Consider the following 21514-nt stretch of genomic DNA (forward strand, 5'->3'; position numbering starts at 1 on the left):
ACTACTGTAACGCTCTCTACATGGGGCTACCTTTGAAAAGTGTTCGGAAACTTCAGATCGTGCAGAATGCAGTTGCGAGAGCAATTATGGGCTTCTCTAAGTATGCGCCCATATTATTCCAACACTCTGCAGTCTGCATTGGTTGCCGATCAGTTTCCGGTCACAATTCAAAGTGTTGGTTATGACCTATAAGGCCCTTCATGGCACTTCATGCCACACGAATCCCAGCGACCGGTTCGGTCCCACAGAGTTGGCCTTTTTCGGGTCCCATCGACTAAACAATGTTGTCTGGCGGGACCCAGGGGAAGAGCCTTCTCTGTGGCGGCTCCGACCCTCTGGAACCAGCTCCCCCCTGAGATTAGGATTGCCCCCACCCTCCTTGCCTTTCGCAAACTCTTTAAAACCCACCTCTGCCGTCAGGCATGGGGGAACTGAAACATCTCCCCCTTGCCCATGTTGTTTTGGTGTTGGATTGATTGTGTGCTTGTTTTTTAATATTCTGGGGTTGTTTTTATGAATTTTTTAGCTTAAAATTGTAATTGGATTGGTGGGTATTGGATTTGTTACTATGTACTGTTTTGTCATTGTGGTGAGTCGCCCCGAGTCTGCGGAGAGGGGCGGCATATAAATCCAATAAATCTAATCTAATCTAATCTAATCAAAAGATTCCTTTATTAGGAGTGCCGGTGGCCCCAGCAAAAAGTTTCTCTCTCAGGCTGCAAAGGCCAGCCAGTCAGAAAATAAATAGTCTGCCACATCTATTCATCTCCGGCCCCTGCCTTTTATCTCCACTAGCATCAGTAGCTCTTCCTTCCCCAGGATCGGCCCGTGGCTTTTCACTGCTTTTCTCTTCTCTAGCTTCTGCGTAGCCACACTTCAGGCACTGGACCCAGCTGTTTCTCTTCTTCATCAACCACCTCCAGACCTGGGGCTGTTGACGGCCCAGGTTCTGCCTCTCTCTCTTTCCATCTGAGGGCTGACAGACGGCCCAGGCTCTGCCTCTCTCTCTCTCTCTCTCTCTCTCTGCCAACTCCGTTCCCTCTTCCCCCTAAGAGCTCTCAGGTTGCCTTGATGCTGACTTCCACGCCACCACTTCCTCCTCTGATTTGACTGATGGAGGGACTGGTAACCAACAGGTCATAAAAGATAGATACAAGTGGCTCTTGAATTATGATCACAGTTGCGACCAGCATTACCACTGCTAACCGAGTTGCTTGTGAAGTGAGTCACACACAATTTTACGACCTTGTTTGAGTTTCCTTGTTGGAAGCTGGCTGGGAAGTTCATAAATGGTGATCCCACAATATCAGGACTCTGCAACTATCAACAATACCTGATCTGAGCATACTGGGCTTTCATTACAGTCCCCTGAGTAGATGGTTACATATACAATAAATCTTTTGGTTCAGAAGTGGATTGGGAATTAACTAAATCATTTTTCAAACTATAGAAAAGTAAGTTGGTTTTCTGAACCTAATAATAATTCGGTGGGGAGGATGGAGAGTGAGAAGGATCATTTAGATAAATTGCTAATCAAATGCTATTTAAGATGAACTGCTATTTCAGCTTAACTTTATATTTATTTTTAACACTGGGAACCAGGAGATTATTCTAATGGATTGAAAGACTTAAATTTATGTACTTAACTAGATTTAGATCAAATTGTGCCATTCGTAGCACTAATTCTCTGAATTTAGAAAACACAAGTAATTATTTATTTATATGGTATGATGATGCTTTTAATGAACAATGAATTAGTGAATTCTATTTTCAAGGCTACTTAAGGTGATTAATATTATTATTTTTGCCACATTTATTTTACCAATACTGTGGCTGAGTTTTTGACTGTATGGTCTCAGTATCAATGGCAAATCTCAATACCTGATTCTGCTGCAAGTTGGTCACTATTTTCAGCACTGTTGTAACTTTGAACCGTCACTAAATGAATAGCTGCAAGTCAAGGAGTACCTGTAATAGGATTGCTTTACTGGCAAATGGAACAAGAAAGTGAAGACTGAGTAAAAATACTGACTGTGCAGGGGAATTAATTGAAGAAGTAGATGAACAAAGGCATTGATGCTAAAAAAATGAATGGGAACATATGCTTTTGTTCCAGGAACATTCTGAACGTGTTTGTCTTCCTACAAGGATTTTCTAATGCAGGAGTATTTTCTATTCATGTCTTTTGGGTTGCAGTTAAGCGGTTATGAATTTTTAAACATGGAAGTATTTCAATAACTAGTTTGTTCAGGCTTTTGCTTAGAATTTCCTGTTCACAAGCTTGAAAGGTAAATGTATGCAATGCTGCCACCCCCTGGAAAATACTGACAGTGCACTAGAACATTTTTCTATTAATTGTGGTTAAAGTGTGACTGTACGGCTGTAACTTGTTGCTTGTATCCTTAAGATTTCCATTAATATTGATTGTTTCCTGATTTCTTATTTGATCCCTATGGCAATAATTAAGTGGAGTTCTGGAGACCTCACCTACAAAAAGATATTGACAAAATTGAACGGGTCCAAAGATGGGCTACAAGAATGGTGGAAGGTCTTAAGCATAAAACGTATCAGGAAAGACTTAATGAACTCAATCTGTATAGTCTGGAGGACAGAAGGGAAAGGGGGGACATGATTGAAACATTTAGATATGTTAAAGGGTTAAATAAGGTTCAGGAGGGAAGTGTTTTTAATAGGAAAATGAACACAAGAACAAGGGGACACAATCTGAAGTTAGTTGGGGGAAAGATCAAAAGCAACGTGAGGAAATATTATTTCACTGAAAGAGTAGTAGATCCTTGGAACAAACTTCCAGCAGACGTGGTTGGTAAATCCACAGTAACTGAATTTAAACATGCCTGGGATAAACATATATCCATCCTATGATAGTATAAGGGCAGACTAGATGGACCATGAGGTCTTTTTCTGCCGTCAGTCTTCTATGTTTCCATGTGTGATTCTTGACAAATGTATATTTTCTTTTATGTACACTGAGAGCATATGCACCAAAGACAAATTCCAATCACATTTGGCTAATAAAGATTTCTATTTTATTCCATTCAATTCAATTCTATTCAGTTCTAAAGAATGGTCCATTTGTTTTATATTATCTCATTGCTGGGATTTAGTGCTGATTTTCTAAACGACACTCGTGTGTAGCAAATTATGCTCCATAACACCTGACACACCTCTGTTAAAGATTTTTCCCAAAACTGCAATCCATATTTACTCCTTATGTTGACTTGCTTATAAATTTAACTTGCTTTAAATTTACACTTTAAAAAGTGCAAAAACGACTGGTGCAAAAGTTTAGATACCCCTTTGGTCAATACTTCAATACCTGTTTTGCAGAAACAATAGTTTCCAACCATTCCTTACAGCCAGTTAACTGGGGGGGTTTTGAGCTTTTTTAAAAAAACGTTTTACTACCTCTTTTACCTCAAAAATATTCTTAGGTCATGCATTGTGCATCTAAGATCTTCCCATATAGTCTCAATATTATTCCAGTGGGAGGACCACAGCTTTCTACATGGGGATAACTTTGAAGAGTGTTCGGAAACTCCAGATCATGCAGAATGCAGCTGCGAGAGCAATCATGGGCTTTCCCAGGTATGCCCATGTTACACCAACACTCCACAGTCTGCATTGGTTGCCGATCAGTTTCCGGACACAATTCAAAGTGTTGGTTATGACCTATAAAGCCCTTCATGGCAACGGACCAGACTATCTCCGGGACCGCCTTCTGCCGCACGAATCCCACAGAGGTCCCACAGAGTTGGCCTTCTCCAGGTCCCATTGACGAAACAGTGTCGTCTGGCGGGACCCAGGGGAAGAGCCTTTTCTGTGGCGGCCCCAACCCTCTGGAATCAACTCCCCCTCAGAGATTAGGATTGTCCCCCACCCTCCTTGCCTTTCGCAAACTCCTTAAACACCTTTGTTGTCAGGTATGGGGAAATTGATTCCCCTGGGCTGTTTCCGTTTTATGTATGGTTTGCCTGAGATGTATGATTGTTTTTTATATTAAAAGTTTTAAATTGTTTTTTTAACTATTGGATTTGTACTGTTTTGCTGTTGTGAGCTGCCCTGAGCAGTGTTCCCTCCAATTTTTTGGGGGGGTGGGTGGAAAAGTATAGTGTCTGAGCGGCAGTCCCTTCGGGACTGGGCGGCACAGAAATATTAAATAAATAAACAAACAAACAAACAAACAAATAAAAAACCCCACCCTGTTTTGCCTCAGAGAATTTCAAAATAAAATACTGTACTGTGTGTCTATAACAGTGAGCTCATAATAGGGCAACTCTATCAATATCAAAATGCCACTTAAATAGTTGAGCTAGTTTCAAACTAGATTTTGATTTTCTTTCTCTCTTCCTTACTCCCATTCTTTTTCTTTCTCTTTTTCTTCCTCTCTTTTTTCTATCTGTTTCTCTCTCTTCCTCTCTTCCTCTCTCTCTACTTCCCTCTCACTCTTTCCCTCTCGGCTTCTGGGCAGGTTTGAAAAACTCTGAGTTGATGATGATTTTTAAGTGAGCGATTGCTCACTGCTCAGCTTAGAGGGAACTATGGCCCTGAGTCTTCGGAGAGGGGCGGCATACAAATCTAAATAATAATAATAATAATAATAATAATAATTATTATTATTATTATTATTATTATTATTATTATTATTATTATTATTATTATTTTAAAAAAGCTATTCCAAAATCATTTTCTTTCTTTCCTATACTTCATGGTTGATTCGAAGGTGTGGTATGTTTTGGATTGTTATGTTGCTGAAATATCCAACTTTCTTTCACCTTCAGTTTCTTTGTTGACAGAGAATTCCTGATATCCATCCATCAACTTACACCATTATATGTTTTTTTTAAAAATCCACTTTGCTTTCTTTATATTTGGAGTTGCATCAGATTCCAGTATTCTGCATGCCTAGTAACTCAATATGTCTTTAATTTTCTAGTATAGTTCTAGACAGGAAAGCTTACCTTTCTATCCAGATCTACATTCAGTAACCATTATTTTACCATTTAACACTTCTCCCTTAGACTCTCCACGATTGACCTCTCCAGGTTCCTAAGAGGCCAGTAAGGGGCATACATAAGTGCATTGGTGTGCCTATCGTCCCCTGTCCAATTGTCTTTCCTTATCTCATATGTCATATATATTCTCTCCTTATCTATCTATCTATCTATCTATCTATCTATCTATCTATCTATCTATCTATCTATCTCTCTGTATATATATATATATATATATATATATATATATATATATATATTATATGTATATATATGTATGTATATATATATATGTGTGTGTATATATATATATATATATATATCATATATATTCTCTCCCTCCCATCTACTTCTCTTCTTTTTACTTTCTATCGTCATATATATTACTTAATGTCTATTCTCTTCCATATGTATTGTATATTGGACAAAGAATAAATAAAAAAATAAAATAAATAAGTTAAAAATTACTATTGAATTACAAGAAAGTATACATTGTCATAATCTCATATTTTGTCGATAACAATAACCCAATTCTTTTTTCTATGTATTTTAAGGTTGGACAGTTCATTTCAATATACAACATGCATGTGAAACCCCACAGTTCTGAAAACGGGCGTGAGGTATTGCAGTTCCTTCTTCATGGAGGCACCGGGCATGGTCGTGGGATTGCTGTCCTGCCTGTAAACCATCCAGATGTCATAGAACTAAAGTCGTAAGTAAATAACATTTAAAGTTTTGAGAGAAAACCTGCCAGTTTGCTCAGCCTGTCATTTCCTATTATTGGAGCAGCCTTGATCAATTCAAGAATGGGGAAAAGGAATCCTCAATCTGAGTATTGCATTGGCAGTTCTGTGCTAGCAAAAACTTCAGAAGAGAAGGATTTAGGGGTAGTGATTTCTGACAGTCTCAAAATGGGTGAGCAGTGTGGTCGGGCGGTAGGAAAAGCAAGTAGGATGCTTGGCTGCATAGCTAGAGGTATAATAAGCAGGAAGAGGGAGATTGCGATCCCCTTATATAGAGCGCTGGTGAGACCACATTTGGAATACTGTGTTCAGTTCTGGAGACCTCACCTACAAAAAAAGATATTGACAAAATTGAACGGGTCCAAATACGGGCTACAAGAATGGTGGAAGGTCTTAAGCATAAAACGTATCAGGAAAGACTTAATGAACACAATCTGTATAGTCTGGAGGACAGAAGGAAAAGGGGGGACATGATAAAAACATTTAAATATGTTCAAGGGTTAAATAAGGTTCAGGAGGGAAGTGTTTTTAATAGGAAAGTGAACACAAGAACAAGGGGACACAATCTGAAGTTAGTTGGGGGAAAGATCAAAAGGAACGTGAGGAAATATTATTTTACTGAAAGAGTAGTAGATCCTTGGAACAAACTTCCAGCAGACGTGGTTGGTAAATCCACAGTGACTGAATTTAAACATGCCTGGGATAAACATATATCCATCCTAAGATAAAACACAGGAAATAGTATAAGGGCAGACTAGATGGACCATGAGGTCTTTTTCTACCGTCAGTCTTCTATGTTTCTAAGAATCATGGCTTATCATTTTAATTCCATCCCAAAAATCTTAACGTCCTCAAATTAACATCCCCAATTCTTTGACCAAAGATTAGAATTCTAAATGTTACTGCTATTTATGAACTCTGATGTGAATCTTCGGTGCCTGTGGTGGAATGTCTATATTCCCAGGAAAGGGAGTTAGGGTGTTCCAAAGGACAAGAGGCAGCATAGTTTAGATAGCTGGTGTGAGAGAAAGACGGTGAAAATGGTGGCTCTTTAATAGTTTCCAAAATACATGGTTTATGGTGCAAGTATTCTATTTTAGTTTGGGAAGATTTCTGTCTATAGGCAAGGGACAATAAAGAAACCCACTTTGAAGAATCTCAGCATGTCTTTTCTTGGGTTTTGGAGTTTGACAATATCTGTAAGCAAATCTCTACATCATGAATTGTTCGGGGAAATTTCCATATAACAAAATAATACTATTCAGATACTTCTTCAAGGATAAAGCTATTGTTTCAGATTTGTATGATTGTATAAAATACCTAGGCTCCTCTCCCTCTCTAGCCCCCTCACTTTGTGTGTGTGTGTGTGTGTGATGAACACACACACACAGTATAGACACACTTGTGTAGATTTGTAATTTGTTGATCTGAAACGGGTGGGGAACAGCGATTCTTTTTTTTTTTTATTCCTTAAAGTGAAATATTTTATTACGAAACCATAAATTACAATGACACATCTTCTAAGACAGTGTTTCCCAACCTTGGCAACCCAAAGACACCTGGACCTCAACTCCCAGAATTCCCCAGCCAGCGAATTGAAGTCCAGGCATCCCAAAGACACCAAGGTTGGGAAACACTGTTATTTAAAAAAAAAAAAAATAGTTTATTTATTTTTATTTATTATTTATTTATTATTTAGATTTGTATGCCGCCCCTCTCCGCGGACTCGGGGCGGCTCACAACAAGACACAACAAATCGTAACAAATCCAAATAAATTTAAATATTTTAAAAAGTTTAAAAAGAACCCCAATGTACTAACAAGCACACACACAAACATACCATGCATAAATTGTACATGCCCGGGGGAGGTGTTTCAGTTCCCCCATGCCTGATGGCAAAGGTGGGTTTTAAGGAGTTTACGGAAGGCAGGGAGAGTAGGGGCAGTTCTAATCTCTGGGGGGAGTTGGTTCCAGAGAGTCGGGGCCGCCACAGAGAAGGCTCTTCCCCTGGGGCCCGCCAACCGACATTGTTTAGTTGACGGGACCCGGCGAAGGCCCACTCTGTGGGACCTAATCGGTCGCTGGGATTCGTGCGGCAGGAGGCGGTCTCGGAGATATTCTGGTCCAGTGCCATGAAGGGCTTTAAAGGTCATAACCAACACTTTGAATTGTGACCGGAAATTGATCGGCAGCCAATGCAGACTGCGGAGCGATGGCGAAACATGGGCATACATAGGTAAGCCCATGACTGCTCTCGCAGCTGCATTCTGCACGATCTGAAGTTTCCGAACACTTTTCAAAGGTAGCCCCATGTAGAGAGCATTACAGTAGTCGAACCTCGAGGTGATGAGGGCATGAGTGACTGTGAGCAATGAGTCCCGGTCCAGATAGGGCCACAACTGGTGCACCAGGCGAACATGGGCAAACGTCCCCCTTATTGGTTTTTTGAAAAAAGAAAAGAGAGAAAATAGGGGGGGGGGGGAATAGGGATACAAAAAGTAAGGGGGATACAAAGATATATAACTTATCAATTTTTAAACATTCAACTGCATTTTCATGTTATACTTAATAGTTAACGTTTTATGGTTTTGTATCTAGATTTACTTAAAGATATCTTAGTATGGTTAAATAAAATAGGATGGGGTTTGGGTGAGGAAAGGGAAGGGGGTGGTACCTGCAGTGTAGCAGGCGTATGTAGTTTAACGACATATTGTTAAATTATAGTGTTATGTTATGGCAGTGGGTGAGTATATTAAGAATAGTTGTATGTTAAATTGTTAGTAATTTGTAGATAGTAGTAGAGAGACTTGAACTCAGGCAGAACATCTAACTTGTATTCGTTCTATGTTTTTGTTGTATTTGTTTTTCCTTTGGTGGGGAGTAAGGAATTTTTAGCTATTCTTTTATGACCCGTATTGTCATATTGTGGCTGCATGACACAGGAATTCTCGGAGATGAAGTTCACAAGGCATTAAAGAGCCATCTTTGCCCACCCTGTTATGGAAGGATATCCACAGTTCTCCATAGTATCGACTGGAGAGTCCAGGATGGGTTGTTCTGGTCTCGTAGATCTATTGGCTGAGTTGAATTCTAAAGACGTGCCTACCTGGTAACAGTCCCCAGTTTTTCAACTCAGTCTCAGCTCTGTGGACACTCCTATTTTAGCTCCAGAGAACTTCTGAGAAGAAATTAGTTTAAATAGTATCAAATCCTTAGTTTTAGTCAGAGATCTGTAAAAGGATTTTTAAGCGCTGCATCTCTCAGCTGTTTAGAAGTGTGGAAAATATGGCACAATCAATATCTGCTAATATTAAAGTGTTGTCATACTTATCATTAGGCAGTGGGATTAAATAAAATCGTAATTTCCTTTTTTAAAAGTCAGATAAACTTTATTTACATGAATTATATTTTTTTTCATTGTTAGATTTCTTGACAATATCGAACTTTTATTAAATGATAGTCCAGAAAGAGCTTCCCCGGAACCTGAAAATTCTTATAGTTTAGGTAAGTTTTTAAAAATAAAATATATCATTTTCATAGACTATAAGATCCACCTAGCTTTTGGGGAGGAAAAAAAGGGGGGGAAAATCTGTCTCTGCCTCCCAGCAGTTTGTCTCCTTGCAGCAAACAACATACAGCCTGGTCAGCTTCAGCACAGCCTGATTTAGCACAAGCAGCTGATTGGCCGTTGGATTGGCCTGGAATACCATTGGTCAGCTGTTCCAGGCTATGGGGATCACTACTGTCACCACCTCCTCACACCAGTCCTTTCCAGGCAGGGATAGTAATTACAGGATAGGATTGAAATTCAATTCAATTCAATTTATTAGATTTGTATGCCGACCCTCTCCGAAGACTCGTGGCGGCTCACAATAGTAATAAAACAATATTATAGCGAAACAAATCTAATATTAAAAGAAGCATATAAAACCCTATCCTATTAAAAAGCAAACAGCACATACATACCAAACATAAATATAAAAATATAAAAAGCCTGGGGGAAAAGGTGTCTCAACTCCCTCATGCCTGGCAGTATAGATGGGTCTTGAGCAATTTACGGAAGACAAAAAGGGTGGGGGCAGTTCTAATTTCCGGGGGGAGTTGATTCCAGAGGGCCGGGGCCGCCACAGAGAAGGCTCTTCCCCTGAGGCCCGCCAAATGACATTGTTTAGTCGACGGGACCTGGAGAAGGCCAACTCTGTGGGATCTTATCGGTTGCTGGGATTCGTGCGGTAGCAGGCGGTTCCTGTTCCTTCAAAGTTTTGCTGAGCAAAAGTCCTAGCCAGCTTGTCTAGCAATGTAAAAATTACTAGGAAATAAAATTCAATAACATCTGGAAGAATACAGATTCCTATTTTTATAATGTGGTTAAGTCCACCACTATTTCTTAATGCAGAATAAGATATAAGAAAAGCTAGAAGATTTTAGTAAAAACTGGGTACTGTACTGTAAATTTATTCACAGAGAACAGTATTTCATTTTGTAATGAATAGGTACATTAATATGAAGTAATGCATTCTAAATTTTTATTTAGCACTACTATCTTAAAAATAATTTAGAATTCCCACAATGTATGCAAAAATCTACATTGATAGAACTTTAAATTTAGAAAACTTATTTCACACTACATTTACAGGTAGACCTTGACTTACTTTTTGAAGTTTACAGTGGCGTTGGAAAAAGTGACCATTTTTCATACTTAAGTCTATTGCAGCATCCCTATAGTCACGTGATTTCCATTTGGATGTTTGACAACTGTTTCATATTTCTAACGTTTGCAGTATCCCAGGCCCATGTGATCCCCTTTTCCAACTTTCTTAATAGCAAATTCAATTGAGAAGCCAGATTCACTTAATAACCATGTTATTCGCTTAGCAAATGTGACAAGAAAAGTCATATAATAGGGCAAAACTCACTTAAGGAATGTTTCAATTAACAGCATACATTTTGGAACCAATTATGGTATAAATTGAGGACTATCTGTATATCCTCCGAAAATTGGAATAGGTAAATCTGCATGCACAAGAGGATTAATCAAATCTGAAAATGAAGCCCTGGTGTCGTTATTATATATGTGTTATAAATTAAAATTGAACTCTGCTATCTTAACCGCACTACATTTCCATCCCTGTATGTTATATTTCTTTTTCTTTTTGTTTATTATTTATTTATTAGATTTGTATGCCGCCCCTCTCCGTAGACTCGGGGCGGCTAACAACAATAGTGAAACAATATGAACAAATCTAATATTTAAGTTAATTTAAAAAACCCTTATTTAAGAAACCAATCATACACACAGACATACCATGCATAAATTTTATAAGCCTAAGGGGAGAGGATATCTCAATTCCCCCATGCCTGACGACAGAGGTGGGTTTTAAGGAGCTTACAAAAGGCAAGGAGGGTGGGGGCAGTCCTGATCTCTGGGGGGAGCTGGTTCGAGAGGGTCGGGGCCGCCACAGAGAAGGCTCTTCCCCTGGGTCCCACCAGACGGCATTGTTTAGTCGACGGGACCTGGATAAGGCCAACTCTGTGGGACCTAACTGGTCGCTGGGATAGAAAAAAAGAAAATAATTTTCCCGTTTCCTGTCTTCCCCCAAGTAGGACCCGATGTAGAAAGATGCCAGCAGTTGTCTGTTACAGGTAAGAATTTAACGTTAGGTATTCTGTGTCTTTTGGAATGAGAAGATAACTTCTTTTACAATAGGGCTTCCTGCCTAAAATGAATAGTTGGTTTAGGGATGTTTTAGAATAGCATGGGATGTATCAACTGGAACAACACAAATCACTGTGGGTAGTTTAATAAATACTATATTTATTTTATTATTTTATAAAATAATTATAAATTAAAAATAAATTTGACTAAACTAATTAATTTATAAGCAAACTGTAACAGGGCAGGAAATAGAGGGTTGGGGAGGAACGGAAGTATTTATTTATTTGCTTGGCTAAGAAAGCCTTTTGTCCTGGCCTGTAAAATTGTGAAACAAACCTAGTTATCCACCAGTTTTCAAAATTCTTGGATGCACTGATACTTTGCTTATACACATACACACATACATATATACATACTAAAACTCATGCATATTTTAAGAAAAAATATTTATTTAAATGTGGGGTACAGTATATCCATATATTAAAAGATGAGTGCAGAAATTAAATAGGTGGATTTATGAATAATCACTGGAAAAAAGTTTGTACACCTTCAATCCAAGATGTTGCTACTATACATGCATAGATGAACAGGACACATACACATATACATATACATATAAGTAATATATATAGTTTCAACTTAAACACTTGAAATACCAATTAATATAAATAAATGACAAATTGGGCAAAGGAGCTTAATGAATTACTGATGATGTTCATGCATGCATTTGTTCACTTTTGTCCAAATGCTTTTTATGTTTTTATTGTTTTATAGTATTAACAGATAACCAACACTTTGATACAACTACGCTGAATACTATCAGAATGAGCAGCATTCCTCAGAACTACCGCATCAGAGCTAGGCTGCTTAAATTTGAACCTAAGACACTCTATCAGTCTGTAAAACTTTATTGCCCTCAATGCAAATCATTGTAAGTATCCAAGTGCCAATGAATATTAGTACGGATATCTGATAAATTGCTGTAGCTGTTACAATTATTGCTTACAGGATAGCATAACATTATATATTTAAGCCCCTGCGATTTAAAATGTACAATAAATTGTACATTTTAATAAATTGTACAATAAATAAATCATTTATTTTGGTACTCAATGTTTGATTGTTAATATTGTTATTTTATTTATTAAAGATTCCAAACTGCCATAATCAAAGCTTTGCAGTAAAAACACTAAAAGTTAAAATTTGAATGAAATCATATCTTGTAAAGTCAAATACAGTGCAGAATGAAAATGCCATAGGTAGGCAAGGGTGAAATGTCATCGGGGAGTCGGTCGTCAAGGGAGCCTGAGTCTCTGCCCACCTGCCCAGATGCCAAAGTGTTCTGTGTACCCAGAGAGTAAAAGAACCCAAATGGCACCAGGTGGCCCAAATCAGCATGGCTTTACTGAAGGCAAATCATGTCAGACTAATCTCATTGATTTCTTTGACTATGTCACAAAGGTGTTGGATGAAGGTGGTGCCGTGGATATTGCCTGTCTGGACTTCAGCAAAGCCTTTGATACGGTTACACATAAAGAGCTGATAGATAAATTAGTGAAGATTGGACTTAGTCCCTGGATAGTTCAGTGGATTTGCAGATGGCTGAAGCGTAGACTTCAGAGAGTTATTGTTAATGGCGAGTATTCTGAGCAGAGACAGGTTACAAGCGGTGGGCCACAAGGGTCTGTTCTGGGTCCTATTCTTTTTAATATGTTTGTGAGTGACATAGGGGAAGGTTTGGTAGGGAAGGTTTGCCTATTTGCCAATGATTCTAAAGTGTGCAATAGGGTTGATATTCCTGGAGGCGTCTGTAATATGGTAAATGATTTAGCTTTACTAGATAAATGGTCAAAGCAATGGAAACTGCAGTTTAATGTTTCCAAATGTAAAATAATGCACTTGGGGAAAAGGAATCCTCAATCTGAGTATTGTATTGGCAGTTTTGTGTTAGCAAAAACTTCAGAAGAGAAGGATTTAGGGGTAGTGATTTCTGACAGTCTCAATGGGTGAGCAGTGTTGTCAGGTGGTAGGAAAAGTAAGTAGGATGCTTGGCTGCATATCTAGAGGTATAACAAGCAGGAAGAGGGAAATTGTGATCCCGCTATATAGAGCACTGGTGAGACCACATTTGGAATACTGTGTTCAGTTCTGGAGACCTCACCTACAAAAAGATATTGACAAAATTGAACGGGTCCAAAGACGGGCTACAAGAATGGTGGAAGGTCTTAAGCATAAAACATATCAGGAAAGACTTAATGAACTCAATCTGTATAGTCTGGAGGACAGAAGGAAAAGGGGGGACATGATCGAAACATTTAAATATGTCAAAGAGTTAAATAAGGTTCAGGAGGGAAGTATTTTTAATAGGAAAGTGAACACAAGAACAAGGGGACACAATCTGAAGTTAGTTGGGGGAAAGATCAAAAGCAACATGAGAAAATATTATTTTACTGAAAGAGTAGTAGATCCTTGGAACAAACTTCCAGCAGATGTGGTTGGTAAATCTACAGTAACTGAATTTAAACATGCCTGGGATAAACATATATCCATCCTAAGATAAAATACAAAAAATAGTATAAGGGCAGACTAGATGGATCATGAGGTTTTTTTCTGCCGTCAGTCTTCTATGTTTTTATGTTTCTAACTTTAGCTGCATTTGGCTGACCTAGTCTAACCTCAAAAGCTAAGAAGATTGCACCTGTTAATACCCAAATTTGATAATACCTAACAATACCAAGATTGCAGGCTAGATAAGAAGTAAGGGGTAGGGGAATCCAGGTTTTTCAAATTTTCTGCAAAAAAGCCTCTAAATACTACCATGTTTTCCCCAAAATAAGACCCTGTCTTATATAAACTACTCAAAAAATAAAGGGAACACTCAAAGAACAGTTCCTAGATCTGAATGAATGAAATATTCTAATTGAATACTTCGTTCTGTACAGAGTTGAATGTGTTGACATGTGAAATTGATTGTATTGCTTCCTAAGTGGACAGTTTGATTTCACAGAAGTTTGATTTACTTGGAATTATATTTAGTTGTTTAAGTGTTCTCTTTATTTTTTGAGAAGTGTATACAGTTGGATAAGGGCAGCGAAAATGGCCCTCCAGGGATCAGCTGTGCAATGGTCCTATCAGATACCAGGGAGTACTTTATGGGTATAAATAGTGTGAGGTTATTTTTTGCCCAGTACAAAGTGACCTATCCATTTGTATTAATATACTGTCGCAAACATTAAGCCAGGGGTCGACAAAGTTGTTCAGAATCTAGGAGCCAGCCAAAAAATTTAGGAGCCAGAATTTTTTTTAAGCAAACTTGGTTTTTTGCCGAGTCTCCACCTGACATCGCTTTCACCCCCTCCCCCCCGGCGCAGGCCTGGCTCCGCCGAGCCGGCTCTGCTGTACTCCCGTCGGGATCCGAGGGGAGACCGTTAGTCAGAAACCGAAACAGAGAAGAAGGAAAGGGAGACCGGGCCGGGGACGCGGGTGAGGGGGGGAGGGGGGAGGAGGGGTTACTGGTCGGAAGTCACCGCGCACGCGGCCGGAGGAGGAATGAACAAAACCTCACGCCGGGAGGGGAGGGGCTTCCGCTTCTCTCCGAAGGCGGGTGAGCGGCCAAGATCGGAGCGTCTGTGTGCGGTGGGGGGGAGTGAAGGGGTTCGAGTAGGAGGCGGAATGGAGGCAAGGGGGGGAGGGAGAGACGCACGCAAGCGCAGGGGACGCTGGGAAAGCAGCTCGCTCCGAGGTTGATGGGCGGAGCTACGGAAGCCAAGATGTACCATTTCTGGGCGTAAACACAAGGCGGGAAAAATATACTGTATACCAGTGATTTTCAACCTTTTTTGAGCCGCGGCACATTTTTTACATTTACAAAATCCTGGGGCACACCACCAACCAAAATGACACAAATCTAATAAATAAATAAATAATAAATAAATACATACATACATACATACATACATACATACATACATACATAAATAACCCCCTCATATATACAATCCCATGTAACATCCCCTTATAAATACAGTCAATCATCAATCATCCCTCCTGAAATTTATACCACTGTCTCATTTCTGGGTACTTCTCCTGTCTTTCCCCCTTTTCTCTCTCGTGTTTCTCATTTCTCTCTCTTCCTCCCTTTTTCCCTCATTCCTTCTCCCTCTCACTTCTCCTCTTTTTCCATCCCTGTCTCTCTCCCCCCCTTATGTGTGTGTATGTATACACACTCCAACCATTTCCAAAACCAGTTGAGGGCTGGGGTTTTTTTCTCTTTTATCCTTTTCAAAAACAGGTGTGGGCTGGGGGGGTTTTCTTATTATTTGGGTGCTTTTTACCATATGCTTCAAGAATCACCTCTCTCTCTCTTTTGTTTCACTCTCCTCTCATTCTCTGCCTCAATCATTTTCTCATTTCTCCTTTTTTCTCCCCTTTTTGTTCTCATTTCTCTCACTCTCCTTTCCTCTCCCTATCTGTCTTGCTTTCTCTCTCTCTTGCTATCTTTTTCTCTCTCTTGTTCTCTTATTTTCTCTCTCTCTCTTGTTCTTTCTCTCTCTCATGCTTTCTCTCTCTTGTTCTTTCTCTCTCTGTTGCTCTCTCTCTCTTATTTTCTCTCTCTCTCTCTCTTTCCTTTCTCTCATTCCCTCTTTCTCTCTATCCTTTCTATCTCTCACTCTTTCCTTCTCTCCCTCCCTTTCTCTCTCTTTCCATTCCCTCTTTCTCTCTATCCTTTCTATCTCTCACTCTTTCCTTCTCCCCCTCTCTTTCTCTCTCTTTCCTTTCTCTCATTCCCTTTCTCTCTATCCTTTCTATCTCTCACTTTTTCTTTCTCTCCCTCCCTTTCTCTCTCTTTCCTTTCTCTCATTCCATCTTTGTTTCCTGGGGCTGACTGCGCCTGCCCTGCACCCCCCACCACGGAGGGAAAGCATTTGGCATCGGCACCGCCAAACCCCCCCCCCCCCCACGAGCAGCAAAGCATCGGAGTCAAAAGGCAAAAAGCGCGCCCCGTCGCTTAGGCTTTTGCTGCTCCTGGAAGGGGGGGGGGATCGGCGCCCACCCCTCCAGAAGCAGCAAAAGCCTAAGACGCGGGGCGCGCCATTTGCCTTTCCGCGGAAGAGGAGAGGCAGCGGATAGGGCGGGCGGGGGCACCGCCAACCCCCCCCCCCCCCCCCGAGCAGCAAAGCATCGGAGTCAAAAGGCAAAAAGCGCGCCCCGTCGCTTAGGCTTTTGCTGCTCCTGGAAGGGGGGGGGATCGGCGCCCACCCCTCCAGAAGCAGCAAAAGCCTAAGCGGCGGGGCGCGCCCTTTGCCTTTCCGCGGAAGAGGAGAGGCAGCGGATCGGGCGGGCGGGGGCACCGCCAACCCCCCCCCCCCACGAGCAGCAAAGCATCGGAGTCAAAAGGCAGCTTCCGCGCGTTTCTTTCAGCGGAAGAGGAGGAGAGGGAGCGGATCGGGCGGGCGGGGGCTGCGCCTTCTACTGCCGGCGCCTCCCCGCCCCCGCCCCCCCCCCCAGGCAGGCAGGGGAATGGGGACTGCGCGCCCATGGAAAAGGGCACGCAGGGGGGGTATTTTGGGGTGCGCGGGTAGCGGCGGCGGCGGGCAATAGCCGGGGGGCGGCTTCTGCAAGTGGGAGCTCCAGGGCTGAAGCCTCAGCCCTGGAGCTCCCACTTGCAGGAGCCACCTCGTGAAAAACACTGCTGTATACATACAGTACAGCAGGCAACATTTTCTAGGCGCCAGACAACATTTTCTAGGCGCCACTGGCGACCAGGCGCCTGGGTTTGTCGATCCTTGCATTAAGCAATTGTGAACATTTTTCTGTTTTTAATCAACCTTGAATGTTTTATGGAGATTTAGTCTTCCTAGTTTTTGTTACATTTATTGTTTATTAATTTTGCGTAATATCTTGCTGCAAGGTGACACTGTAACACATCAAGGCCTTAAAATGTGCAGCCTCTCCAACATGCATGTGAAAATGTTGAATTATCTACGTTACAGGTTTTTGACCATATCTAATGATTTATCACTTTGTTGCTTGGATATACAATGAGATCTTACGCACCAGAAAGAAATGCCTTGTATATTTAATCACACTTGACCAATAAAGTATATTCTATTCTATTCATACTGTATTTATTGAAAAGTTACCTTAAGCACATTTCTGGGGTTCAATTCAGGCTGTAATTGTTTCAGGAAAGAAATCCCAGACGAGACTGAACTTGATTCAATTTTACGAGAAGCTTCAGTGATATGTTCAGATTCAAACTTGCAAAGCATCTCGTTCTGCAATTCTGTTGTGTGGCCGGCTGAAAATCAGGAACAGCGGCGGGTAGCTGTTCATTTTGCGTCACACAAAGAGCTACTTCAAGACCCAGAAGACACTTTAGTTTTCCTAGAAGGTTAGTTAATTAACTGTGTACATTTCATTGCTCTTTGTAATAATCTCTAATGCTAAAACATTTCCATATCAACTGTTTGCCTTATACAGTGATACCTCGTCTTACAAACACCTCGACATACAAACTTTTCGAGATACAAACCTGGGGTTTAAGATTTTTTTGCCTCTTCTTTCAAACTATTTTCACCTTACAAACCCACCGCTACCGCTGGGATGCACCACCTCCAGACTCCCGTTGCCAGCGAAGCACCTGTTTTTGCACTGCTGGGATTCCCCTGAGGCTCCCCTCTATGAGAAACACCACCTCTGGACTTCCGTGTTTTTGCGATGCTGCACAGGAATCCCAGCATGGGAATCCCAGCAGCGCAAAAACGGGCACTTCGCTGGCAACGGAAGTCCGCAGGTGGGGTTTCACAGCGAGGGGAACCTCAGTGAAATCGCAGCATCGCAAAAATACAGAGGTCCGGAAGTGGGGTTTCGAGGACTTTGGTGTTTTTGCGATGCTGCAATTTCACTGATGCTCCCTTCACTGGGAAACCCCACCTCCGGACTTCCGTTGCCAGCGAAGCGCTCGTTTTTTCGCTGTTGGGATTCCCCTGCAGCATCACAAAAATACGGAAGTCCAGAGGTGGGGTTTCCTATGGAGGGGAACCTCAGGGGAATCCCAGCAGCACAAAAACGGGCACTTCGGCTGGCAAAAGGGGTGAATTTTGGGCTTGCACGCATTAATCGCTTTTCCATTGATTCCTATGGGAAACATTGTTTCGTCTTACAAACTTTTCATCTTAAGAACCTCATCCCGGAACCAATTAAGTTTGTAAGACAAGGTATCACTGTATATCTCTAATAAGCCAACAAAATTGAGAGAATAATTGTTCTATACATTAGCAGTACATACACATGTTTTTAGTTCTTATTACATAAGCAGACAGGGTCCCACTTGTTTATTTCCTGTGTTGTTTTGGAATTATAAACTCATACAGATTCTTGAAAACATGGAAAATTAATATACCCGTTCTGTAAGCTTTTATGCTTAAGTCTTTGTGGTGCCTCTCTTTTTCTCATTTTTAAGAAAACCTCATTTTCAACTGTGTCCATAACTAATGATATATAGTAGATATAGCAAATTTCATCAGATGCAATGGACCACATTCTATACAGATGTATCCTCAAAATAACCAAGTCTGCAGATTAAATTTTGTCCATATTATTACAGCCATGAGAATGTATATAATTTTCATAATCTCATTATGCAAATAATATTTTGTATTTTGTTTGCATAATGATATTCTGCAAATTATATCAATAGTTGCATTTATGTATTTTCCTATTTATCAGATTTGGGAATCATAACCCTCTCCCCTACATTTAATGATCCATTAAAATTAGAATTCAGTGTATTTGAGATACTATCCTATACAGGTAGTCTTGTTTAGTGACTATAGTTGGGACCAACAACTTGTTTATTTACTAAATAAAACTGCAACTGTGCTTATGATCTTACTTCAGGTTTACTTTTGCTTTACACACCTGCAAGTCATAAACGAAAGGACTACCAGTTACTTTTTCATCACCGTCGTAACTGAGCAGTTGCTAAATGAAAACTAAAATAGGATAAAATAACAAGTAGATGCAAAAAAGAAAGAAAAAAAAGGGGGAAAAGAGAAATGGAAAAGTAAGAATGTGGCTATGGACAAAAGAAATAATATAGAAGTGACTTTCCACTTCACAGCAAGTATAAACAATTTTAGTAATTTATCACCTCTTAAAAAGCAAGAAATAATGTCATCTTCCCATGTTATCTATAAAGAAATTCATAAAGCATGGTCATTTCAGCTCTGGTGTCAACAAAAATCCATTAAAGTCCATTCCACTCTTATCATTTCAGAGACGATAGCATATCGGTTTTATTTTTGATGAAATAATCTGGCTTCATTTTTCTTTTACTTCTAACAATCTTAATATTTAATCCATTCAAATAACATCATAGAACTTGATTACTTTTTATTTTTCTTATAAGGTTTTTCAAAACTTTAATGAACCTCTTTAGCAAATCTAGTATAGGGAAATTATCCAGGTAACTTTTGATTTATTGTTGGTGTATTCCTTTTAATTATTAAGACATCAGGCTTTTTTGTTTTTGGATGTCCACATAACATCTTTTTACATGACATTCTTTTAGCCTGTCACATATAGACCCAGTTTCAACTCAGTCTCAATCTTACTAGATAGAATGTATTCCTCTTTCCTTACATCTTAGAGACAGTTTCTCCATAGAAGCTGAAGTTCTGTTGACTAAATTGTTTTGAGATCTGGTTTTTTTTGTTTTTTTAAAAGGTACATTCTTTAAAATTAGAATATTCTGAATTCTCTAGTTGTGTCTTCTGTAATTCTGCCTCTCACTGCGAGTCACCTTGTAGGGGAAATGGACAGCATAAACATTTAATAAATAAATTTAGTAAAATTGTAAAACAAAATTGCTCCTTTTTTCTTTTCTTTTTTTTCTTTTTTGTAATTTTTAGTTCCATCTAGTTTTCTTTGGCTTCCAATTTTCAAAATCTTATCTTACTATTTTTTCAGATGCAGTTATTTTTGACCTAACTCTTTAGGATAGAAAAAATAATCATAAAAAGAAGAAGAATTAGAACAAGGAAAATAAGGATATGAAGAAGAACTTGCAATAATAACAAAAATAATCAGAAATTTTAACAATATTTTCAATTATGCAGTATATATAACATATACGGTATGCTATATATATTGTATAACTGTATATTAAGCAGTATGTATGTGTGTATGTATACACACACACATACATACTGCTTAATATACAGTTATACAATATATATAGCATACCGTATATGTTATATACTGTATACTGCATATATACACACACACTGAACTATAATATATATGATACATATTATATAATTATATATAGTATAATGTCAGTTATGTGTGTGTGTAATTGAAATCTGCAATCAATCCGTCTTCCAGCTGATTAAAATGTGAGATGCAATGCCTTTCTTACTGCAAGCATACTTTTAATTTAAGCATCCTCTGGATGTCAGTATTTTCACAAAGATAAAATTGTACTCATACCTAAAGCAAAGGCCTTGTAATATATTTCATTTTATAGGAGCATATAAACCCTAACACTTCTGGAAGGAATTTAGGCACAGTCTACAGGATCACACCATCTCTGAGATATAGACGTGCTGGCTTGGTCTGACTTTTGAATATTTTTATTTTTATTTTTTTTAATCCTATTTGGCATTGCTTTCTCTGTAGTCTGGTCAGAATCTCCAGGATATAAATTGGAGGAAATAAACAAATGCAAATAAATATATTGATCATTAAAAGAAATGCAACTATCCAAGTAAAATGGTTATGCGTATGGCAGTGGAAGGAAATTTCCTGCTAAAATGTGTCATTCAACTTTTATGACAGCTTTTTAAATACCATATTTAACATTACAGAAGTGACTAACATTTGTGGGGAAATCAAGTATGTTGTAATATAAACAAGTTTGACATTATATATTGGAAGATAGACAGGGGAATATGCCCATTTGGATTCTGCTGGGATTTCTAATGCATCCAGCTGAACACACTCCAGCAATATTAATTATCTCCTCAACTTGTCAAGAAAATGGTATAATATAGCCATTACCAGTCTGTTCCCACAGTGGTCCATATTTCATAGACCTC

The 21514-nt window shown here is 39.5% G+C and overlaps 1 protein-coding gene across 2 annotated transcripts in view; it reads left to right on the forward strand.

Moving 5' to 3' along the window:
• POT1 (protection of telomeres 1) overlaps positions 1 to 21514 on the forward strand; it is an 85634-nt gene that overhangs the window by 37527 nt on the left and 26593 nt on the right. Inside the window, exons 10-14 of one of the 2 annotated variants that reach the window (XM_070755424.1) lie at positions 5567 to 5724; positions 9180 to 9259; positions 11357 to 11398; positions 12186 to 12342; positions 17600 to 17805. In XM_070755424.1, the coding sequence (XP_070611525.1) occupies positions 5567 to 5724; positions 9180 to 9259; positions 11357 to 11398; positions 12186 to 12342; positions 17600 to 17805 (643 nt within the window). The remainder of the gene's footprint in view (positions 1 to 5566; positions 5725 to 9179; positions 9260 to 11356; positions 11399 to 12185; positions 12343 to 17599; positions 17806 to 21514) is intronic. The other variant, XM_070755425.1, reaches the window with a different exon arrangement.

Source organism: Erythrolamprus reginae, chromosome 6, assembly GCF_031021105.1.
Source record: "Erythrolamprus reginae isolate rEryReg1 chromosome 6, rEryReg1.hap1, whole genome shotgun sequence".
Taxonomy (NCBI): Eukaryota; Metazoa; Chordata; class Lepidosauria; order Squamata; family Dipsadidae; genus Erythrolamprus; species Erythrolamprus reginae.